We start from the raw sequence: 26614 nt of genomic DNA, 5'->3' as shown, positions 1-26614 counted from the left end.
GTACTACAGGGGGATGGCAGGCTATATAATACAGGGGGATGGCAGGCTATATAATACAGGGGGATGGCAGGCTATGTACTACAGGGGTTGGCAGGCTATATACTACAGGGGGATGGCAGGCTATATAATACAGGGGGATGGCAGGCTATACACTACAGGGGGCTGGTGGCTATATACTACAGGGGTTGGTAGGCTATATACTACAGGGGGCTGGCAGGCTATATACTAAAGGGGCTGGCAGGCTATATACTACAGGGGGCTGGCAGGCTATATACTAGAGGTGCTGGCAGGCAATATACTACAGGGGGCTTCCTGGCTATATACTACAGGGGGCTGCCAAGCTATATACTACAGGGGGCTGGCAGGCTATATACTACATGGGGGCTGGCAGGCTATATACTACAGGGGCTGGCAGGCTATATACTACAGGGGCTGGCAGGCTATATACTACAGGGGGCGGGCAGGCTATATACTACAGGGGGCTGGCAGGCTATATACTACAGGGGCTGGCAGGCTATATATTACAGGGGCTGGCAGGCTATATACTACAGGGGGCGGGCAGGCTATATACTACAGGGGGCTGGCAGGCTATATACTACAGGGTGGAGGCTGGCTATATACTACAGGGGGCTTGCTGGCTGTATACTGGGGTTGTGACCAATGCATTTCCCACCCTAGGCTTATACTAGAGTCATTAGGTTTTTCCAGTTTTTTGTGTTAAAATTAGGGGTCTCGGCTTATACTCGAGTATATATTGTAGATATGAGATAGATAGATAGATAGATAGATAGATATGAGATAGAGGCGTCTCCCTTGTTTCCCCTCCCTCAGGCTCCCCGGGGTGATGTTATACTGTAGACCTGTAACATTATGTGCAGGATGATTGTGTTTGGGTCCAGGTACTTGTGACATTGCTGTACACAGGGCTGTTAGTAGTGTACACAGGGAAATCACAGGGAGATTCAGGAGCCATCAACAAGGAGGAGAACCAGAAGCTGCACATGGGGCCACATTTATCAGAACTGGTCCGATCTGTACTGTGTGCAGTTACCTGTGTAGTGTGCAGGGGGCGCCAGATTCATCAGAACTGGTGCCCGGTCTTCACCACAGTTTGTACTTTCTTTCTAGTGCAAAGTCAGACACAAAAGTGGCGCAAACTCTTTCCTACATGTGGGCCATAGTGTCTCCCTCTCCGGAGATGTCTCTGGACACCATGTAATACCTCAGTTCCCCTGCGGGGGTGCTGCAGGAATCTCAAACCTTTGCTTTGTCTGTGAATCTTGGTAGTTCCCAGCAGCTGGGTGCTCAACTTATTTCTTGTGTGACCCTTGGACCCTATGGCCTACAGCGGACAATCCCTTTAACAGACCATAGAGGAGGAAATGGAGGGACTTCTGGTAATATTATCCTCCAAAACACTGAGTGGGAAGAGGAGCTGTGTACATTATCCCAGATTCCTCTTCTGTGCATGTGCCAAACAACGTCAGATCAAGGGATCAAGATCTATGTATGTATACGGTATTCAAGCTTACATATGGCCAAACATAGCCTTAAAGGGGAGGTCTGGGCTAAAAATATCTATAGAACATCAGATTTATGGGGGTCTGACACCCAGTGCCCACCACAGATCAGATGAATCTCAGCGCCTGGTACACCGAGGATGGAGCAGAAAGCAGACAGCGCCGTTCACCGTGTAGTGGTCAGATCTGGTTACTGCAGGTCAGACCCAATTTACATGAATGGGATCTAAACTGCAGTGTCTGTGCTCATCCTTAAAGGGGTTGTTTCCGGATTACAAAATGGGTCAAGGTTATGTATTTTTTTAGAGGTAACAGGCCCCTTTAATCATCATAATTCGCATATGCAAATGAATCCAGTATTAAAGGGATTTAAAGGACTTTGGAAATGATTCTTTATCCTGAGACCTAACAACTCAACCTAAATCCGTTGAAGAAACCACCGTATTCAGACAATTACTGTGTATTTATTGCTCCTCATCCACCACAGTGCCATACATTTCTAAGTGGCTATAACTGGTATTGCAGTAAAGACCACGATTATATGGAGAATTTGGTAACTTCCTCTAGAAACAGCACCACGCATGTTTACAGGTTGTGTCTGGCATTGAAGCTCAGCTCTGTATATTTCAATGTAACTGAGCTGCAGTACCACACACAACCTGCGGTCAAGTGTGGCGCTGTTTCTGGAACAAATCCACTCCATTTTTTAAAATTTAGTAATATGATCCCTCCGGCTACCTCGAGTCTTCTGTCCCCGTAAATAGTAATACCCCATCCGCTGCGGGAGACTTGTATAATTTGGATACACAGCCCAACGTTAAATGTTTTATTGATAGGAACAGAATGAAGGAAGACGAAACCACAGGTTCCTGTTACCGCCTGCGACGAGAGCGCCAATGTTATTGTCATCCTCTGCTGTCATTAATAAATCATCAGATTGCACAATCCTAATTTATTCCCTTTTGATCATTTCTAGGATGAGATTTATTATCCATCAGCTACGGGGGCTTATTCATCCCCATCTACTTCATAACCTTCTGCTGAAATACTCTGCGCTTTAAAGTACAGTGGCCTGACTCACAGAGAGACAGGGGCGCCTCAATACTTTGGGCATAACTCCTTTGGAAGGAGGGGCATATGATCTAAGCCACGCCCCTTAAATTCCGAAAATCTGTGACAACCCCTTTAGGAAACAGAAAAAGGTAAGCTAAGAAAATGTTAATGCAGAATGTTAACATTGTTATACTCTTGATCTATGTTAGTCAACAGTCAGGGTCTAGATACAGGGAAGATGTAAGGATAAATCCATTAACATTCCAGGGGGCCGCTTATTACTTCAAACACAATGGGATCAAGGGGATTAGTGAAGTCATATGAGTGAGTCATAAATTATAAATGGAAAGAGTCACAGAGTCCTCCTGAGCATCACTATACATATATATGTACATACATATACAGCAACTAACTATTTTTAGTTATTTTTACTTAGGAAAGCTTTAAAGGGGAGTTATCACCTAAAAGAATATGCTGAATGACATGGCTCACATAATTAGCGCTGTGTTCCTGATCAATTTGGTGTTTGTTTTTTCAAAATCGGCCCACCGGTTCAAAAGATATGGCCCTTGGAAGTTTATATACAAATAAGCGCCTCATCAAGGGGGATGTAACCATTTATTTTCCTCGTGGGCGTGTCTCTGTGCGCTAGTTTTTGCTTATAAACTTCCCAGGGTTATATCTTTTGAACGGGTGGACGGATTTCGAAAAGGCGAACACCAAATTAATCAGGGGAGAGGCAGGAATATCATGGGGTAGGTTATTTACCATTTTAATCTTGATGATGGTTGCTGTTTAATGGAACACAGATTTAAAATTATGTAAGATCCTTTGTATTCATTTGGTGATAGGATTTTTTTTTTTTTTTGTATACTGGTTGTGGGTTAATGTGAACTTAAAGGGCAAATGGCTTCAGACCGGTTGTAGATGAATATGATCTACATATCCATCTCCAGTAGTCAACAGGCAGGGTCTCTATACAGGGAAGATGTCAGGATAAATCCATTAACATTCCAGGGGGTTGCTTATTACTTCAAACACAATGGGATCAAGGGGATTAGTGAAGTCATACTAGTGAGTCATAAATTATGAATGTAAAGGGTCACAGAGTCCTACTGTGCATCATTATACATATACAACAACTAACTATTTTTACTTAGGAAAGCTTTAAAGGGGGACTATCACCCAAAACAATATGCTGATTGACATGGCTCACATAATTAGCGCTGTGTTCCTGATCAATTTGGAATTTGTTTTTTCAAAATCCACCCACCGGTTCAAATGATATGGCCCTTGGAAGTTTATATACAAATTAGTGCATAGTCAAGGGGGATGTAACCATTTATTTTCCTCGTGGGCGTGTCTCTGTGCGTTAGTACACATAGAAATTTCTAGGGGCCATATCTTTTGAACGGCTGGACGGATTTTGAAACAACAAACACCAAACTGATCAGGGGAGAGGCAGGAATCAGATCAGGTAGGATAATTATAATTTTGATCATGATAATGGGACCGGTTTAATGGAACACACTTATGCAGGAAATTAAAGGCTCCCATGCCAAGAATTAACCAGGGATCTGGATTATTTATTCTCAGTTCTGTCATTTTAATAAACACATTTTTTTTCACAGAACTTTATTTAAAGGGGTTTCTGTTATTCTTCCTGGAAATTTTTTTGAGTTAATCTGACAAGTGGGTGTGACTAGTTGGTGACATTTCTTTGCAGTTTCAACATTATCCAATTAGTGCTTACAAGGTCGGCCTCTGTAGGAGATACAATTCTCAACTTGGGAAATCATAACACCCAGTTGTCAATGTAGTCACCTGGAGGAATAACAGAGGAACGGCAAAACATAGATGATCCAGAATGGGGGTTTAAAGAAGAATTTACTGAAACATATAAACCAGGGGAGGTGACAGGCTATGTAATACATGGATATGCCTGACTGACCAGAATAGCAGCCACTCTTTCTTAAAGGGGTCCTCACATTGACATTTTTTTTTTTCAAAAAGTGACACTCAATAACACCGTTTAGAGGACACGGCCTACAAAACACATGATAGATGTAGAATTAATTCATTATTTCCCCCGCTGTGGATTAGCCCTGGGTGGAGGGAGGATGCTTCTACAGATGTTTCTGTGATTTGCCACTGACTATGCGTTTAATCCTCACAAGCACAAAACATTCAATTGGAATCGCCATCCGGAAGTCGGAGGGCTTAAACTGAAACTACGCTGTCCGCGAGCTCTGAATGAGCGCGCCGCATAAAACATCAAGCTGTTTTAGGATTAGGAAAGTGATGAAGTAGATTGTGCGCTGACCTGTTTCACTGCACATCTTTGTAATGACTGCGCTGGGCTGTTTAAGCCATAATTTGTTATTAAAGGGATCCTCAGCTTACATGGGAAGCCGGAAGTGCTTACATTCCAAAGAAAATCCCATATTGTTTTCCCTTTTTTTTATCCTACTAGAATGGAGTGGGTTGAGGGGTCTGGGTTCCCCCCGTTCTGCGGATTTTGATGGAATGGGGGTTGTCACGATTTCACAGACACATCCAAGATCATAGATGTATCCCTTAAGAAGTATAAAACTTTACATAACCTCATAATACCATTAAATTGCCCCCTATTGTTGCCAGTATTTTTTAGTCCCATCCCCTATTTGTGGCTCTTATTTTTTGAGTCTCCGAACCAATATTTGCAGGTTCGGTAAGCCCGAATTTTTGATTCATGTTCAATATTGTGGCCGGTATTTTGGAGTCCTGTTCCCTATTGTGGCCGTAATTTTGGAGTCCTGTCCCCTATTGAGGCCTGTATTTTGGAGTCCTGTTCCCTATTGTAGCCTGTACTTTGGAGTCCTGTCCTCTATTGTGGCCTTAATTTTGGAGTCCTGTCCCCTATTGTGTCCGGTATTTTGGAGTCCTGCCCCCTATTGTTACCTGTATTTTGGAGTGCTGTCCCCTATTGTGGCCGGTATTTTGGAGTCCTGTCCCCTATTGATTCACGCTCAATATTGTAGTATTTTTAAGTCCCCTATTGTGGCTGACAATTTTGAGCCCTGTCCCCAATTTTTGAGTAGTGACCAATATTTGCCCACTTTTGGTAAGTCAGAATTTGCCCAGTATCTTTGAGTACTGTTCCTTATTGTGGATGGAATTTTGAAGTCCCGGTACCTATTGTTGATGGTTTTTTAAGTTCTGCCCCTTAGTGCGGCCGACAATTTTGAGCGCTATCCCCTATTGTGACCGATACTTTTAAGTCCCATTCCCTACTGTGGCTCGTATTTTTGAGTCCTGCCCCCTTTTTGATTCCCATTCCCTATTTTGACCAACAAATTTAAGTCCTGTTCCCTATTATGACTAGAATTTTTGAGTCCCTTCCCCTATTGGGGGCCGTATTTTAAAATCCCGCCCCCTATTGCGCCTGACAATTTTGAGTTTCGTTCCCTATTGTGATCAGTATTTTTGAACCCCATTCCCTATTGTGGCCAGTATTTTTGAGCGCCATCTCCGATTAGGTCCGGTATTTTGTGGCCTTGCCCACAGTTGTGGACAATATTTGCATGTTTGGAAATCATATCCTAATATGTGGGATTAACCGTAGGGGGCATTACAGCGGCTTCTGGACCAAGGATGCCCATGAGTCCCCGTGTCAGACATTAGTAATATAAGTAGCACATGGTGGGGGGCCTGTTTCAGATCTTGTGTTGGGGTCCAGTAGCCTCACATCACGCCTCTGCATGAAATATTGGATCTTTCCTACAGCGAACCATATGTTCTCTTTGTAACTATCTGAAATTTTTGGGAGCGATGCCGATACATGCTGCCAGGGTAGGCCGAGGCCTACAAGACTTCCCCACATGCCCATGCCTGTCTGGAGTTAGAGTGTGTTTCCATGGAAACCATTAGAAGTAAAAGCTGTATCCCATGAATACGACTCCATGTGATCATTAGAATCGCCTATAATTAGAGCTACAGCGTTTTATGTTACAGAATGTTTGTTTTATCCCCTCGTCACCCCCCTTTTTGACATTGCATAATGTGCCCATATCATATATTATGATTCTACTAGGCCTCGGAGATTGACCCACTCTTCAGGGATCAGAATATTCTGGAAAAGTATAGATAAATATACCCACCAAAATTTTTATTTTGTGGTCTCAAGGAACGTTGGTGTAACACTGGTCCTATCATATCATATGCCCACTTAGTGTCCCCTCACAACATACGCACCCTTTTGGGTCCATTAACACCATATGCAATGAGCGGAACATGACAGATATGGTTCCTCAAGGACCTACACACACTTTTACAATGAAGATCCTTCAACTTGCTACCATGCTGACTATGATTTAGGGAAAAAATCTTTGGGGATTGACATTCATGTAAAGTGGCCATAACATGTCACCCCAAAAAGTTTAACTGAGCAGTCCCTCGAAGAGAGAGTTCAGTTGGTTGATAGGTCAATGACGCTCAGGCTTGTACTATATGGACATAATGGTTATACCTCACCCAACTATGATGCTCTTTATGTGTCAACTCAAAAAGTTTGACTGAGCAGTCCCTCGAAGGAGAGAGGTCCATCGATTGATAAGTCGGTGACCCTTAGGCTTGTGCTACATGGACATAATGGTTATACCTCACCCAACTACGATGCCCTTTACGTGTCACCTCTAAAAATTTGACTGATCAGTCCTTCGAAGCGGTGAGGTCCATCGGTTGATAGGTCAATGACCCTTAGGCTTTTGCTACATGGACATAATGGTTATACCTCACCCAACTATGATGCCCTTTATGTGTCACCTCAAAAAGTTTGACTGAGCAGTCCCTCGAAGGAGAGAGGTCCATCGGTTGATAGGTCAATGACGCTCAGGCTTGTAATACATGGACATAATGGTTATACCTCACCCAACTATGATTCCCGTACGTGTTACCTCAAAAAGTTTGACTGAGCAGTCCCTCGAAGGAGAGGTCCATCGGTTGATAGGTCAATGATGCTCAGGCTTGTAATACATGGACATAATGGTTATACCTCACCCAAGTATGATGCCCTTTATGTGTCACCTCAGAAAGTTTGACTGAGCAGTCCCTCGAAGGAGAGGTCCATCGGTTGATAGGTCAATGACGCTCAGGCTTGTAATACATGGACATAATGATTATACCTCACCCAAGTATGATGCCCTTTACGTGTCACCTCAGAAAGTTTGACTGAGCAGTCCCTTGAAGGAGAGAGGTCCATCGGTTGATGGGTCAATGACCCTTAGGCCTTTGCTAGATGCACACGATGGTCATAACTCAACTACTATTTTTAAAGACTCAACACTAAATAAAACCCATAACCGTATCATGTGACAACTCCAGGGACACTTTGATCTACATTTCCTTCCGTGTCCAGATGGCACCGGAAACCTTTTTATAGCCAAGTGCACTATTTTATATTTATATGCCCCATTTGTCATCTGATACACAGACGAGATGACGGCTTCTCAGCGTCTTGAAATCTATATCTTATATTTTTGTTACATTGAAGGTGTTTCCTAAAGTGGACCATTTGATCATTTAGATTTATGGGATTCAGAAGCTGAGACCATAAATGTGTACGTAAAGAAATCTACGCAGATTCTCATGTTAGGGGCTACACTTGTACCTTCACCAAACTGCCCTATCCTAGCAGAAAGTTGGGATCCTCCAATGCATGTGCCCCATGGGGGGAAGCATACATAGACCCTGAGGGAACAGCATTGGGCAGAACTAGAAAAACGAGTCCTGTAGAAGCTCTAAGGGGTCATATGGAGTGATGGGGCATATGGTGTGAGGGTCTCTAAGGGGCAAATGGTGTAAAGTTATATTAAGTGGCATACAATGCTCCAAAGCCAAGTGAGCTGGGAGCAGGGTCAGGTTGAGTGTCTCACCTCAGGCGGCAAAATGCAGAGATCTTGTATGCACAGCATCGGAAAGAAGTAAGAAGCAGAAGTCCTTAGAGAGCTCTAAGGAGGTATGTGGTGTGGTGGGACAAAAAAACGTGAGGGGAACCTAGTTGGCATATGGGGTTAATGGACCCAAAATGGGGCATATGTTGTGAGGGGACACTAGAGTGGGAATATGATATGATAGGACCAGTTTTACACTGGTGTGCCTTGAGCCCACAAAATAATTTTTTTGGGGGGGTTCGACTATTCCTAGGATGTAGTTCTTAGTAGGGTTGTCTTCTGCTAGACCTTTGACGTTTAGAATTGGATTAAACCCTAGGATCAACGGAGGATCCTATGGAGCGACTCTCCGAACTGGAGAAGGTCCTAAGTTGGCACTAGATCAGGTCAGCTCTTGACTAGATGTATTGACCAGCGTCAATCTGATTTCCATATGGTAACGATTGTCCACCATGACAGGGCCTAAGAGAAAATTGTGGGTCCTCCAGTGGAGGGTGGACCCTTAGTTTCTATTTCCTGGGCCAACATGTGCACCCAACCCTTGTAAATAGTAACCATACTGATCAGTGAGTCACCAGAGACCTCTGGAGACTTTGCAGGCACCTGTCACTACCACAGCAAAGTAAATGTATACAGTAGTAGAAATTACGGGACTGCGGGCCTGGTGGAGAGCCTTCCAGGAACATATACATACATAGGGTCTGCTTCTGAAACCCGAGCATATCCACAATGTATATAATTCATCTACACTGCCTGGTCGAAGCTTCATAACAACCCCCCAAGGTAATTACTTACTAGGAGCCTGGTTATAGCTGAGTCACGCCTGGTAGGAAGATTTAACCCTTTAAGGATGCCTTTAAGGAAGACTGTATAATTGTGCCCTTAACATTTCTGTGATGTATTTTGCCATGAGAAGGGCTTGATTTTTGCTGGACGAGTTGTACATTTTAATGCACCAAATTGTTTATATACATTGGGTCGGTTTTAATATATTTAGGAAAAATTTTAAAAAATAAAATCTAAAAGTTAGGTTAGACCATCTTAAACTGGGCAGGATGAGTCTTAAACTGGGCTGGATTAAAGTCTTAGACTATTAGACTTCCCATTTCTTGGTTTCTGCCAGAAATATGTCCCAAAGTTGTCATAATTTTTGGCTCCCGTTTTCCCACAAAGCCACTCCCCTTTTTGATAGAGCACCATGGAGCAGGAGGAGATAATGAAGGACCTAGAGATTTAGTACTGGGGCCCAGGAGCTTCAAGGGACACTTTTGATTCAAGCTATTAATATTCACTGTACCTTCCTTTAATGTTGGGATCTCTAGAGGTCAACGTTGATCTGTGCTCAATTATCCTGCAGCGCCCCCAAAGGAAAAGACAAGTATTGCACCCTATTTAAACCAATTGGTTGTCTATGTACTGTTCATACTGGGACAACATTTGTTTTAGATGATCTCGACTCCAGTTTATAGATGAGGGTCCTCCTTCGGGGACCCCTCAAATATTAACCCTAAATGGGTATATGCAAATTAGTTTTTAAGTGGCATCTACAGCTTCCTTAGTTTCTACACTTCACGCCTAATGTTTTTGGGCGTTTCACAGCACGGTCCTACCCGTAGTTTGGACGGAACTGTAATATGGGCACCCGAGGACATCTTTTAGGTGACCGTGGATTAAGCATTTTTTGTATTTGCTGGGAAATTGAAGTTGGATTTTATATGGTTGATTACAAAAGTGGACGGCTTAATCCCACGGGAATTGAAAAACCTAGCTCAGGGTAACATTGTTTCCCACGCTGATTTTCAGCATTCGATGGATATGACATCTGTTTCACTTTTTCCAGCTCTGCCATGCCTTTACCCTAAGCGTTCACCCTATTTTTCCATAACATACGAGATGCCTAGTGCAGAATATATTTGGAGTCAAACAGCGTTCATTTTTTTTTTTTTTTTTTTTTTTTTACTGGAGATGGGGATTTGCTTTTTAATCTAGAGAATTATGTTAACTCTTTCCTGGCAGAGATTCTCTAAGAAATATGTATAGAAATACAAAAATACCACATGTAATAATAAAAACTTGCAAATACTCCCATAAAATATTGCATGGAATGGCCACTGACGGACAGGAAGTGCAGGTGGTCACATGACCATTGTGGCGATAGAACAGTTACATCACCTGTGACCGCTGAGGCGTCTGATTGGCTACAGTGGTCACATGATTGTCTGCACTTCCTGCTCAGTGATCAATGGAATTAGAAAATGGAGCAGTAAAATACTGCAAAATGTATATTTTCTTTAATTTTTATCTGGCCTCTTAAAGGTCCTCTAGTGACACAAGAAAATCCCTTTAAACTGCATGGATACAGTGCTCAGTACCATATACATAGAAACCTCTCCAAATGATCATCTCTGCCAAAAGATTAAAAATGTATGTACCAAATAAAATAGTAAAAATCCTAATTATCATCATATCTTTATATAATAATAGTGTGTGATAGTTATACTAAATAATTTTTTGCTAATTCATATATTACTAAAATTACAAAATTAAATCAAAATTAACACACGCATATACTGTATATACACACATAGACACACATACATATATATTCAAACACATTCATATTTATTGTTATACACATACACGCATATATATTATATATACATACACTAACATACACACACATATTTATATACATAATATACATAAACACACACACATATATTGTATATATATATACACACAATTAAATATACATACATACACACACACACACACATATATATATATATATACATATACAAAGAAACATATATATATATACTGTATATACACATATAGATACACACAAATATATACAAACACATACCTATATACACACAAGTATATATTATATATACATACACACACATTTATACACAATTAAATATACATACATGAGCACACACACATATATACATATATGTATATATATACTCACACAAATATACACACATATTTATATATACACACAAACACACACACACATATATATATATATATATATATATATATATACACAAACATGTACACACACACACACACATATATATATATAAATATATACACACACATATATACAAACATACACAAACATATATAATATATTCACAAACACACATATACGCACATGTACATATATATATATATATACACATATACACACACATATATATATATACATATACACACACATATATATATATATACACACATGTATATTATATTACTAATACTTTTTGCATGTTATTACAGTAAATGTAGCCACTCCTACGACTAACACATCACACACACTGTAATATTCTGCAGGAGACATTGGCTTCCCTCTCACTGTATAGTAGTTACATTGTCACACAAGTAAAGTAACACAGTCCCCCCCCCTCCCCCTTGTCAGCACAGCCCCCCCCAGTCCCACCTTTCACCCCAGCCCTTGCACCTCAGTCAGTGCCTCCTCCATGTGAATGCTTTGCATTGCAACACAACCTCTGTGAAATACAATCCCCCCCCCCACCCTTTATTAACTACTCTCTGGCTTAAAATAACATCCCCCCATGGAGGCAGCACATAAGATGTATATATAGATCTATGGATCCTGGTACCTGTCAGCAGAAGACTGTTGCACAGTGGTGCCCAAGAGCTGCCAATCAGTTTCCTGGGGGGTGTCTCTGCGGTGCCCCCTCCCTTAGGGTAGATTAATACACAGCTAAGGGGGGAGAGGGACAGATTGCTGTGTGGAGAGCCAGGCATCTGCTTGGTAACTATGGATGGAGGCAGCAGCAGCATCTTTGACGTCAGGATTAATGATTGGTCTCTCATCTGGGTTCCCTCTCCTTGTGTTATTTGTGTACACTGAGGTCTGCTCTTCTTCTTCTCCTCTCTTCCATATATATTCAGTATATTCCATTTTTTTTTTATTTTGGAGAACATCCAGCTCTAATTCCCCTTACACCCCCCCCCCCTCAGCTCTATCTCAGGGAGGGGAGAGGAGGATCTTCTGTGACAATCCTGCAGAATGATTGGGGCTGATGAATATTTCATGTCTGAAGAATGGAGATTGCTTTGGTGAGTTGGGAGAACGGTGGAGCCCCAGCTGTAGCTGGCAGCACAGCAGCAGAAGATGGAGCTACAACCACCACCACCACCACCATGCCAGGCAGGAAGGATCTACTGCAAATCCCCAGGGCACCATCTTGGCTGAATGATTACAGTCAAGGGACAGAAGAAGTCGGTGGGGAAAGCCGCCAGCAACGACCACAACAACATCATCATCCTCACCAGAAGCAGCAGCAATATCATCCACCAGGGACTGGGCAAGCAGGAGGAGGAGGAGGAGGTGGTGGTGGTGGAGGTGGATGTGGTGGAGGAGGAGGAGGTGTGGGCGAACGCTTGCAAAGCAACGACATGATCATGAGCTATCCTGGCACTAACATCAAGGATTGTGATCTAGACACGGTGATCAGGTTGGATGAAGAAGAAGAACCCCATGCCCACCACCACCACCCCAACTTACCTGAGGAGGAGGAGGACCACCACTTTGACCTGGGTATCATGGACCACGAAAACAACCAAAGGGTCATCATCAACATCGCTGGCTTGAGGTTTGAGACCCAACTCTCTACACTCAATCAGTTTCCAGACACTTTACTGGGGGATCCTGAGAAGAGGATGAGGTTTTTTGACCCCCTGAGGAATGAATACTTTTTTGATCGCAACAGACCCAGCTTTGATGGGATCCTCTACTTCTACCAGTCTGGTGGCAAGATCAGGCGACCTGTCAATGTTTCCATTGATGTTTTTGCAGATGAGATTCGATTCTATGAGTTGGGTGAGGAAGCCATGGAGAGGTTCAGAGAAGATGAGGGCTTCCTTAAAGATGAGGAGAAACCCCTTCCAAGGAACGAGTTCCAGCGCCAGGTATGGCTTATTTTTGAGTATCCTGAGAGTTCTAGTTCTGCCAGAGGTATTGCCATAGTCAGTGTGCTTGTCATCCTCATTTCTATTATCACCTTCTGCCTGGAGACCCTACCAGAGTTCAGGGATGAGAATGAGCTGCCCCCGACACTGTCCAAGGTGCTGAACGACACCCAACAGCCTACTCCCCCCAGTGGCCTGACAGATCCCTTCTTCATCATAGAGACTACCTGTGTCATATGGTTCACCTTTGAGTTACTTGTCAGGTTCTTTGCCTGCCCCAGCAAATCTGACTTCTCCAAGAACATCATGAACATCATAGACATTGTGGCCATCATCCCTTACTTTATAACCCTTGGCACAGAGCTGGCTGAGCAACAGACTAACAATGGACAGCAAGCCATGTCTTTGGCCATCTTGAGGGTCATCCGCCTGGTAAGGGTCTTCAGAATATTCAAGTTGTCCAGGCACTCCAAAGGACTACAGATCTTGGGGCAGACTTTGAAGGCCAGTATGAGAGAATTGGGGTTGCTAATATTTTTCCTCTTCATTGGGGTCATACTGTTTTCCAGTGCGGTCTATTTTGCAGAAGCTGATGACCCGGAGTCTCATTTCTCTAGTATTCCGGATGCTTTTTGGTGGGCGGTGGTGACTATGACCACAGTAGGTTATGGAGATATGAGACCAGTCACTGTTGGGGGCAAAATTGTGGGTTCCTTGTGTGCCATTGCTGGAGTACTCACCATTGCTTTACCTGTCCCTGTCATTGTCTCCAACTTCAACTACTTCTACCATAGAGAGACTGACCATGAGGAGCAGGTCATCTTGAAGGAGGAACCTAGTAGTGCTCAGGGTAGTTGTGCTGGAGATCTTAAGAGAAGTCCTAGTAAAGCTTCACTCAACAAGTCCATAGTGCACTTGGAAAATGTTGAGGGCATCAACAATGGGACCGGCACTTTAGAAAAGACTAACCTCAAAGCCAAGAGCAATGTGGACCTTAGGAAGTCATTGTACGCCCTATGCCTGGATACCAACAGGGAAACCGACCTGTAGGTCCATCGTTTTCATCATCATCATCATCATGATTATTATCATCATCCACAAACATCCGCAGCCCAAATGAACCTATCAAAGCCCCAATGGAACAAGGGATTTTTTTTTTTTTTTTGCTAAGAAAACCTTTTACAAAAAGAGAATTTTTGTCATCTCTAAGTAGCGACCTGGACAGTATTTGCTGTTGGAGAGACATTTTGTTACAATTTTTTGCAGTATTTCGAGTCACTGATCTATTTTATAACTAATTTTATTGTTAAAAAACGTGGAAGTGAACCATTATTTTTCCCTCCCTTTCCTTGGAATATATAAAAAAAAAAAAATTGAAAAAAAAAACTATTTTTTTTTTTTAATTCAGGTGACATAATTACAGGGAACAAAAACAAAACAAATACTTTGTCTACATCTAGAAGGAATTTTTTTTTTCCAGATAGTTAATAATAATTTAAAAAAAAAAATTCAGAAAAAATTATATTGTATAAATATTTAATGGACATAATTACATTTTTTTGAAGAACAAAAAAAATAAAAATAAATATTATTTATATTTTGTGAAATTTTTAATCACCGAGGTAAGAAAATGACACTCAAATTTTACCTGTCGTGAACAAAGTTATGGTCGATTTAGTACGTGCAGTGCATTTGGTGCTCTTGAATTTAGCAGGAAATTTTTTTTTTTTTTTTGGGAAAATATTGTATGGTTCTATATAAATCTCTATCTCTATATATATATATATTTGTGAGCCTTAATTTATTACATCATGTAGATTTATTTCTTTACGAAAAAAAAAAAAAAACTTTATTAAAAATCGTAATGTTACCTGATCTCCTTTTTTTTTAAAAAAAAATTTAAAAAAATAAAAATTTAAAATAAAAAAAAAATCCAGAGGGAATTTTTTTTTTTTTTGTTTTTTATTTCCGGAAAATCAATGCGAATCCCTAATTTAAAAAAAAAAAAATAAAAAATCTAAAATATTTCAAATGATATTTTTTTAACTCTTTGGACACAGGATAATAATAATAAAAAAATTCCAAGTCTATAGCCTACAACCAAATAGAGTTAGCGATGGTTTGCATCAAGTTTTTTTTTTTGGTTTGGAGTCTGGGTTGGGGGATTTATGTTTCGATCGGGCCCCCGCCCCCGGATCGAAATCCCTCGTCTTATGTTTGTGTCATACACATAAGGTAAAGAGAACATCATCTTGCACTTGACGTCCTGCTCAGTTCTATTACCTTCAATGTGAAGAACCTTGGAAGACGTCTCCAGGAGAAGTGAGCGGAGGGGGGGGGGTTGGGGAAGGGTTTCGAGAATTTCAAAAACTCATCTCAAAGTTAACCCCTTCCAGGATCTCTTCCTTCTCTGTGATTACAAAGTTTTCTTTTCCAATGGAACGTATCTTCTAAACCAATGGAATGAAAGATCTAGAATAATCCAACGGAGCTGCTTTATCCTTCCGGCCTGCGGATAAAATCCACCATGGGATGACTTGTAACCCTACAACACAACCTGAGCGAAGACTGATGGAGTACAGGGGGCCGGCGCGGACACAACAGGTTGGTGGACCATAACTTATGTAGTAGACCTCAAAAACTTAGAAAAAAAAAAGGGCTGGAATTTTTTGGATTGTTTTTGATTCATTGGAGCTTTATTGCCTGTAGCGTATGTAAAAATAGTGGAGGAGGAGGGGCAGATGGAGCATGTGCTGTGTGCAGTTTCTAGGGCATATCTACTCCCAGTGCCTGAGGCCACATCAACTCCAAATCTGGTCACACTACTAATCACTGTATATTACAGAGGGGTTTCCTTGTGTAATGTGTTTTTAAATCTATCTCCTATCTATCTCATATCTATCTATCTCATATCTATCTATCTATCTATCTATCTATCTATCTATCTATCTATCTATTTATCTATCTATCTCATATCTATCTATCTATCTATCTATCTATATATCTATCTCATATCTATCTATCTATCTATCTATCTATCTCATTTCTATCTATCTATCTATCTATCTCATATCTATCTATCTCATATCTATCTATCTATCTATCTATCTATCTATCTCCTATCTCCTATCTGTCTATGTATCTCATATCTATCTATCTCATATCTATCTATCTATCTCATATCTATCTATCTCATATGTATCTATCTCATATCTATCTATCTATCTCATATCTATCTATCTATCTATCTATCTATCTATCTATCTATCTATCTATCTATCTCATATCTATCTATCTATCTATCTCATATCCATCTATCTATCTCATATCTAACTGTCTATCTCATATCTATCTATCTATCTATCTATCTATTTCATATCTATCTATATCTATCACTCTTCTCTATCTATCTATCTATCTAGAAAAATAAAGTAAAAAGCGGGCAGCACTCCATGGTTCAAAATTTCAAAATAAAAGGTGAACTTTATTGAACAAGTGGCCCTTATTAGGAGTCCATAAGATTGTGCTGACTTGGATTTTACTTCTTCTATATCTATCTAGAAAGAGAGAAGTCCAAGGCAGCACAACCTGTTTGTCTGGATGCAGAAATCTGTATATCCGTGGCAAGGATCCGGTAATATGTTCAAGGAAGGCAGCAGCACTCCAGTAGATGAATTAAATCAGGGTGATCTTTATTTCAGATGCGACGTTTCGGTGTATCCACCTTTTTCAAGCTTCAAGCTTGAAAAAGGTGGATACACCGAAACATCGCATCTGAAATAAAGATCACCCTGATTTAAGTCATCTACTGGAGTGCTGCTGCCTTCCTTGAATATCTATCTATCTATCTATCTATCTATCTATCTCATATCTATCTATCTCATATCTATCTATCTATCTATCTATCTATCTCATATCTATCTATCTCATATCTATCTATCTATCTATCTATCTATCTATCTATCTATCTATCTATCTATCTCTTATCTATCTATCTCCTATCTATCTATATATCTATCTATTTATCTAGTAATCAGATCACATTGTGACTTACTTCCACTTATTTTTCTCCCTATTCCTTGATCTTGGAATCTCTTGCCCCCCTCCCCTCCTCCCCCAGTAGATTTTGCTATATGTCGCTGTCTCCTTCAATAATGGCAGTGTTGACTAGAAGGAATTATAAGCAGTGACATCAGTACATTGGGTTATATAGACGGAAGTCTGCGGAAGCAAATCATTGTGACATGGCTCGTCAGTGGTGTAATCTGTTCCTGGGATGTAATCGGGCACCATATGTGATATGTGTGCAATGTATTCATCTCGCCATCAGTATCACCAGGGACCATAGCCACAAGTTACTGTATGTCACCACCGTAATGGTATCTCCCATGTAATGACTCTGATGAATAGCCCTTTAATTGTCCATCTGTGGCCAGTCCTGGGAGCGGAGCCTTTTAGTATTCAGACTAATGGAGCAGAACATCATGTTACTCTGTTGACTTGGAAATCCTATTTCCTAAACGGTATTAAGGACTTCTAGGTTAATCGATGTAGGACTCCCCCACCCCTCACACCATCCCTATTCAAGACTCTCATTTTCCAACCCTCTGGAGGACTCAGTATATAAGACCATTACATAGGCGTTGTGTAATGCTCCATTTCTCCTCTGGGGGCGCTGTTTTTAGAAGAAATCTTTTTAACAAAGCAACATCTAAACTTTCCTGGTGACAAGTCGCCTTTAAAATTTCACACTGCTTTGTGAAATGTTTTTCCGTACGGTTTATATTAGTTTCAATATATTTAGTGAAAACAGAATTCTTGTTTTTGTTATGTCAACATTATGAAGCAGGTGCATAATTACAAGTCACTGTGCACGGTTGGGTGACGCAGGTGCATCCGCACAACACCACAGTGTGACAAGTCATCGGGGCATCACAACAGTGTGACATCTCATTGGGGCTTCACCACAATGTGACATCTCGTCGGGGTATCACAACAATGTGACGTTGCATTGGGGCATCAGAACAGTGTGACATCTCATCGGGGCATCACCACAGTGTGACTTCTCATTGGGGGATCACAACAGTGTGACATCTCATCGGGCATCACCATAGTGTGACATCTCATTGGGGCATCCCCACAGTCTGACATCTCATTGGGGCATCAGAACTGTGTGACATCTCATCGGGGCATCACCATAGTGTGACATCTTATTGGGGCATCACCACAGTGTGACATCTCATCGGAGTATCACAACAATGTGACGTTGCATTGGGGCATCAGAACAGTGTGACATCTCATCGGGGCATCACCATAGTGTGACATCTCATTGGGGCATCCCCACAGTCTGACATCTCATTGGGGCATCAGAACAGTGTGACATCTCATCGGGGCATCACCATAGTGTGACATCTAATTGGGGCATCACCACAGTGTGACATCTCATCGGGGCATCACCATAGTGTGACATCTTATTGGGGCATCACAACAGTGTGAAATCTCATCGGGGCATCACCATAGTGTGACATCTCATTGGGGCATCACAACAATGTGACATTGCATTGGGGATCCCCTTAGTCTGACATGTCATTGGGGCATCACAACAGTGGGTCATCCCATTGGGGCTTCACCACATTGTGTCATCTTATTGGGGCTTCACCACAGTGTGACATCTCATCGGGGCTTCACAACAGTGTGACATCTCATCGGGGCTTCACAACAGTGTGACATCTCATTGGGGCTTCACCACAGTGTGACATCTCATTGGGGCATCAACAAAGTGTGACATCTTATCGGAGCATCACAACAATGTGACAATGCACAGTGTGACATCTCATTGGGGCATCCCCACAGTCTAACATGTCATCAGGGCATCACAACAGTATGACATTTCATTGCAGCATCACCACAGTTGAGCAATTCCTACACTATGGGGCACATTAATGATATGTTGGCGCTGAGTGCACCAGCTTGTGATGTTGCCCCTATCTCCTATCACTGGACGGATTTATCAGGAGGTTCCTGCTTCTTGATAAATACGGCGGGTGGAAGCGCTGCGCCACAGGCTGTTCCTGAAATGCTTGACACGCCCCCATCACACCCCTCCAGGCCCATTTGGCGGGAAAGTGTAATTACGGGGGAAATTGGTGTACAAGCCCTAAAATATTCCTATTTCAAGGTTTGTATACCAGAAAACTATCCCTGATAAATGTGCCTCAATGTATACATATATATATATATATATATATATATATATATATATATATATATATATATGCAGATTTAGACACAGAGCTACACGTGACTTAAAGGGAGTGTCCAAGATCTCAAACGCCACCACAAGTAAACTCAGCATTGTGTAGATGCTTTCCAGACACATATGTTCCTGTTTCCCAGAGATATGTTATCTTAAAAAAAATCATATGGGGGGGGGGGTGGAATGAAAAAAAACGGTGCACCTGCAGGCATGGCTCCACCCTTAGTGCACCAAGATGTTCATTTACATAAAGGTAGAGAATAGTTTAATCAAAAATGAATATCCTAAACATAGGTCACGATTGTCAGATTGGTAGATATCCAACACCCAGGACCCAACAGATAAGCTGATCAGCAACAGGAAGCAGACAGCGCCAGTCTATGTGTAGTGGCTAAACAGAGTAATTGCAGCTAAGCTCCCATTCAAATGAATAGGAGCACAACTGCAGTTACCTGATCTGACCACTAGACAGAGGACAGCGCTGTCTGCTTCCTGTACCATTGTCTGTGTAGGGGCTCTTTAAATAAAATTGTGTCTATTTTTACATCTGGCACGTTAACCACTTCTGTTTTTCAAGCACCGGATCAGGCGAGGGCCGCTTTTCCCGCATGTGCGCATGTTAATTAGTGCAATTAATTCAGACAGTAATTAACCCACTTATGCTCGAAAGGAGAGGTCCTTACGGCTGCACACACTCCCTGCCTATCAATCTTCTGTGGTTTGTACAGAGCTACGTGCATCCGGCCGTATGTGGTACGCAGCTCCTGTGCGGGTTGTCATGAAAAATCACCACTGTTTTTGAGGAGTTTTGTACCTTCAGTCATTTAGCGTGGTCTTAATCCTGACTTAAAGGGCGGTTCTATTTGAATTGTACCCCTTTCATTTGGTGTATATCTCGCTATATTGTACTATTTTGTTATATGGCCACAAAAGACTATCATTGCCAAAAACCTGTTCACAGGGATTTCTGACCACGGAAATAAGCCACTATGGAGATAGTTAGAGTAGTTCCATTGTTGTTCTTACTTGAGCAAATATGTTGCACTTTGGGGGGCCCTCTATTAAGGCCTTCACAGGTTTTACGGCCCTCTTACCCAGGGATCCATAAAAATGGTGGCCTGTTGGGTTATAACTGTGACTCATGGAGGGGGTTTCTGACATATTTTACCACAGATATCTGAGGGAGATGGCTAGCTAGGTCTGGTAGTGGACATAATCCAGGGGGTCGGTGCCAGATGGTGGGTCGAGATGGTGTCCTACCTTAGCGAGGGTAAATATAGGCAAAATCTGGTCAGTAGGCCGGATCTTTACCTCAGATATCTGAGGGAGATAGGTAGCTACGTCTGGTAGTGGACATAATCCAGGGGTTCGGTACTAGGAGGTAGGTTGAGAGGACATCCTACCTTAGTAAATAGAGGCAAAACGGGTCACTAAGCCGGAAATTTTACCTCAGATCTTTAGCTGAGGTAAAAATTCAATTTACTTATCAGATTTTGCACTGGTCTCATACATACTAAATTGTGCTTAAAGGGATATTCAATCTTGAGTCAAGGTCCTCACTGTCACAGTGATTTGGGCCACTTAACCACCCACAGATCCTTTTCGGATCAATATCATCGCTCCGGGACAAACCATTCAGATGGTTTAGTATCCCAAATCACACCAGACAGGTTCCCTTTGTTAGAGTCTAAACACTGGGATCGTCACCAGTCTAGGGAATACACCAGTGATAAGACCTCTTCTACGTTTTCCATGCCAATCGGATGTTCTGAGGAAAACTTTTTAAGGGGAATCAGTCATTTATGGGTCCTTTATTTGTGTTTTTCAAATGTCTGAGGAGAATTTATGAGAAAAACTGTTTTTTTTTTGCCCAAAGCAACCAATCACCTAACAAGTTTTAAATTGAAAGCCGTGATTGGCTGCTTTGAATAGAAAAGTCGTTTTTATTTCTTGTAAGTAGCTGTTATAAACGCCTAAGTAGGTGGAGCTTGTTGCTAAGCAGCTGCTTGAACTCCTTCAGGGCCCGACCTAGAGAGCTCCTCTTCTGTATAAGTTATTCATCAGGGAGTCTGAAGGATTCCCTAATGAATAATTCCAGATTGGGGAGGTGGGGTGGCGTTTCGTGTTTTGTTTCACTGTCTTTCCCTTTAAGAAGCAGATAACCTCACATCTGCGCATTACAGGAGATTAATATTCTTACAGGATTACAAACATTTTAAGTATTGCATAACTTAGTAAAAGAGCATTTATACCAAAAATAGCAGAAAATGACCCAGAAAGTTGACCTCGTACATCAAGTCTTGTAATATTCTAGTGAGCCATTTGGAAGAGCTCTGGTAACATATGGTCCACTGGGAAAGCTGGGTGACAAACAAACAAGATGGCTGCCACTTCAGGCTATAGCCTGGATGCTATAGGGGAGGGGGGGGGGGGTGCGACTTTATAACAACTTAGGATTTTGCTGCGGAATTGCCATAAAATTACTCCATTTGTGAATTTATCCTAAAAGAGATGAGAACAATCTACTATATTACAATGAAATCTGCGCATTGGGAACAAAAAAATCCGTCACTGAAAAAAATTGATCTTTTAGGGAGGAGTTTTTACCATTTCAGAGAGGTTTTACTGCATTACACTTTACATGTTTACTGTATTACTTTAATTTTTTTTTTCTTAAGGAAAATCAAAGCAAATCTATTTCTTTTAAAATTGAAAGTACTGTATTTTTTTTTCCGATTTTTTTGCATTTTTCTATATTTTCATAAGTTCCTTTCGCACCTGTGCTCTTTTTAAATTTTAGATTTTTATTTTAGTTGTTGCTTTCTTAAATGAAGAATTTTTTTTTTTTTTTTTTTTAAACTCTTTTTTTTTTTTATTTGCTTTTAAACAAGACAAAAAGTTACATGACAGTTTTTTTTTTTTTGCGGTATCCAAAACCACAACAAAACATTTCATATTATATCCTTACATCGCTATATATCGTATTACAGATGACCATATGTACGCCGACTCTCTGCCATTAGGAGCCGTCACCTATAGCGAAGCATGACCTTATTACAATCCAAATAAACCCCCCCCCCCAAACCCTCCCTGCCCCCCACCCTCTACCGATGCTGGAGACGCTGAATGGTTCCGATAAATATACCGTAGAGAACAGCGGACACCTCTTATAGGCTCCACTGATTCCACGTATCGTTTAATTTGGTGCCCTTCCTATATCGTTTCTCATATGCGCATTCGTATGTTTTTATACGCTTGACTAAATTTATCCATTCATTAACAGTTGGAGTCTTCTCATCTATCCAGTGTTTAACTAACACTAATCTTGCAAGAAAGATGGTCTTCAAGGCCAAGTCACTTTTTATTCTGTCCCCTAGGGAGATCGGGAGTAGACCCAGGACCCCAAAGGTAGCAACCCGCGGGAGCCCCGTTTGTAGCTGATCCTCTATGCTCGTAAATATCTCCTCCCAATACTGATTGAGCTTCGGGCAGTCCCATAGGACATGTAGGATATCAGCTTGGGAACGATTACACCTCCTACAATTGGAGTTTTCGATTAAACCAATTTTAAACATTAAGTCTGGTGTGTAATAAATTCGATATAATATATGTAATTGTGTACACCTGTGATTTAAATTAATTGTTGATCTAATCACATTCTTATAAATTTCTTGCCATTGTGTCGCCGTGATAGGGCCGACCTGGTTTGCCCATTTCAGTTGAGTAACATGGCTACCCTTCTGATCTATTCTAATCCTAAGTCGGCCGTAGATACATGATAACTTAAGTCGTGATACCTCTAAATCTAATAGTTCCATAAATTTACTCTCTAAGTGTCTCGTGAATCTATCATGATATACTTCTTTCCTATATGCGTGCGCAATTTGACCATATCTAAAAAAATCCCTTTCCTCCAAAATGTGCCTATCACACCAATCCTGAAACGAGGGCAATGTCCCATCTTCTTCCAACTGCTCCAGCGACTTAATCCCCTTTCTTTCCCAAAACCCAACGTCATCCATTTTAGCCAACTCAGGAAAATTAAGGTTGCCCCACAACGGGGTAAACCTAAATCCTCCCTCAATACCAAATAAGCTTTTCAGATCTCTCCAAGTGTATTCCAGTAACCGTGCCAAGGGGAATCTTTTAGCGTTAAGACATTTCAGTTGACCTGACTCCAATAGAGCCAGAATTGAATCGAATCTTCGCTCCAGCTGCAATGTGATCGCATAAAATATGTTTGACTGTCTATTTTCCAAAATGAATTGTGTCTGTGCCGCCAAAAAATAATGAAAAAAGGATGGTAATGACAAACCTCCCCTTTCCTTATTAAGCATTAAAGTTTCTTGTTTAATGCGCACCCTTTTTCTCCCCCAAAGTAGTTTATTTAAAATCGCACGGATAAGCCCAAACCATTTCTTCCCTATCCAGCAAGGCGAGTTAGATAGTACGTATAGTATTTGTGGGAGCAGAACACTCTTTATGAGTATAACTCTCTCTGCTCGGTTTAATGGCAACGTGTTCCATGTGTTCACCTTATTTTTTATTTTTGTTAGCAAGGGAGCCAGATTCATCGTAATATACTCATCTACTTTGGCCGATACTTTTAGCCCAAGATAATCGCATACGGAGGAAATCTTCAATTCCAACTGCAAATAATTGGGGTGGGGGACGTCGTCTAATGGGACCAAAATCGACTTATGGGAGTTAATCTGGAAGCCCGAGAATCTACCAAATTCCTGAATGACCTTCAGGGCTTTTGGTACCGAGATTTCTGAATCTTTAAGAAATAAAAGGACATCATCCGCATATAGCATTATCTTATCTTCGGGCCCAGCTAATCCTCCCCCCTCTATCTCCCTATCTGCCCTAAGTCTTATTGCCAGAGGTTCTATATAGAGCGCGAATAGCAACGGAGACAGGGGGCAACCTTGCCTAGTACCCCTAGCCAGTGTAAAAAAAGGGGAGAAGTCGTTATTAACCCTGATACAAACCCTTGGGGATTTATAAAAAAGCCTGACCCAATCCACAAAGGGCGAACCCAGCCCAAATCTATGCATGACCTCCCAGAGGAAGTCCCACTCCACCCTGTCAAAGGCCTTAGAAGCATCCAGTGACAGGATGGAGCGCGAACCCCCCTGCCCATCTGCAAACCTGCATAGAGCCGTCTTATATTAGTCTTACTCTGTCGACCAGTCAAAAACCCACATTGGTCTTCATGTATTAGTGTAGGAGCAAACTCTTTTAATCTGTTTGACAGTAGTTTGGCCATCAGCTTGGCATCTGCATTAATAAGCGAGATCGGTCTATAGGATTCCGCTTCCAGTGGATCTTTATTTTTTTTATGAATCAAGACTATACTTGCCTCATACCATGAATCAGGCAACCTACCCTCCTCTTGTGCTGATTCCCATATCTCCATCATAAGAGGTAGAAGAATAGAGCCAAATCTACTATAGACTTCTATAGGAAGCCCATCCAATCCCGGGGCAGAGTTACGTCTGGAGGATACCAGGGACTCCTCAAGCTCTGAAATCGTTATAGGACGTGATAGCACATCTATCCCTTCCCCCGAGAGGGATGGAAATTGTACATTATCTAAAAAATGTCTTATGTCCCCTATTGACGCCTCCAGATCTGAGGCGTAGATTCCTTGGAAAAACTTTAGAAAAGTATCTCTAATCTCCTCGGCGTTAGTAGTTATGTCGCCAAAATTATTTTTAATGGCCGTAATTCTATTTTCCTCCTGTTGTTTTTTAACTTTCTGGAGAAGACCCTTGGAGGGGACCCCGCTCTCACAATGTGCCCTCTGATCTAAAAAAAATAATTTCTGCATCGCCTTATCTGCTATCAGATTATTATATTCCTCTTGTGCCTTAATAAAGCTATCGCGCCGCTCACTCGAACCACACTCTAGCAAGGCCTTCTCTTTATCTTTTACCTCCTTTTTTAATAGCCTCTCCTTTCTGGCCCATTGCTTGCGCAGGTATATGATTTCTGAGTTTAATATCCCTCTAAGGAAGGATTTCAAGGCATCCCACATTAACCCAAGGGAGGCCCCAGTTCTATTCCTCACAATAAAGCTACATATCATTTCCTTAATTTTATCCTCATCTGTCAGTAGCACTAGCCAGTGCGCATTGAGCTTCCAAAATTTACATCCAGGTTTCGCAGATCCAGACATCTCCAGAACGAGTGGGGAGTGATCGGAGATGGTACGATTATCATACCGAATTTTCCCCACCCGGTCAAGGGCAAGATCGTTAACCAACGCTAAATCTATCCTGGAGAAAGTATTATGGGAGCGATTGTAGCATGAAAAAATCTGTTGCTCCCCTTTTAGGGCTCTCCATACGTCTCTCCAACCCACTTCCTGGCAAAACCTAGCAAAGGGGGTGTCTCCCGTCTCTATACTTGCCGGGTTTTTTTTCCCTAAACGATCAAGCTTTTCCGACATTACGGCATTAAAGTCACCGAGGACCATAACTGGGCATTCGCCCACCTTCTCCATGAAACGCAGTAGACTTATCAATACATCATATCTAAAGGGGGGAGGTATGTATACTCCTGCCACGACGCATTTAATGCGATCTAGAATTCCTAGCAGAAATACATATCTTCCATCGGGGTCAGTCCTTGCTTCCAATAATTGGAAATCTACTGATCTATGCACCAGGATAGTAACTCCTCTAGAAAAAGTTGAAAACACTGAGTTGTACGTCTGACTGGCCCACCTCCTTTCCACAAGATTTAACGAATCCTTATCGAGGTGTGTCTCAAGTAATATAACAATCGCTGGCAGTTGTTTAACAATATAATCAAAGATAATACAACGTTTCAAGCGATCTTTTAGTCCTCTTATATTCCATACTATGAATCTAGTAGCCATTTATATCTACGAATTA

General features: G+C 41.5%; 1 protein-coding gene and 1 long non-coding RNA gene across 2 annotated transcripts in view; one reads left to right on the top strand and one right to left on the bottom strand.

The window, feature by feature from the left end:
* Positions 1-12219, bottom strand: part of LOC140126203 (uncharacterized) — a 112902-nt gene extending 100683 nt beyond the window's left edge. The window contains exon 1 of the long non-coding RNA XR_011854782.1: positions 12139-12219. This is a non-coding gene — a long non-coding RNA (uncharacterized lncRNA). The remainder of the gene's footprint in view (positions 1-12138) is intronic.
* Positions 12220-12431: 212 nt separating this feature from the next.
* The window catches only part of LOC140126202 (potassium voltage-gated channel subfamily A member 1-like), a 108206-nt gene continuing 94023 nt past the window's right edge, over positions 12432-26614 (top strand). The window contains exon 1 of the mRNA XM_072145400.1: positions 12432-16057. Coding sequence (XP_072001501.1) covers positions 12587-14503 — 1917 coding nt within the window. The 5' untranslated portion in view covers positions 12432-12586 and the 3' untranslated portion in view covers positions 14504-16057. The remainder of the gene's footprint in view (positions 16058-26614) is intronic.

Source organism: Engystomops pustulosus, chromosome 4 (assembly GCF_040894005.1).
Source record: "Engystomops pustulosus chromosome 4, aEngPut4.maternal, whole genome shotgun sequence".
NCBI classification, from domain to species: Eukaryota; Metazoa; Chordata; class Amphibia; order Anura; family Leptodactylidae; genus Engystomops; species Engystomops pustulosus.
Note: the sequence above shows the minus strand (reverse complement) of the source record. Positions and strands in the feature narration are given on the sequence as shown.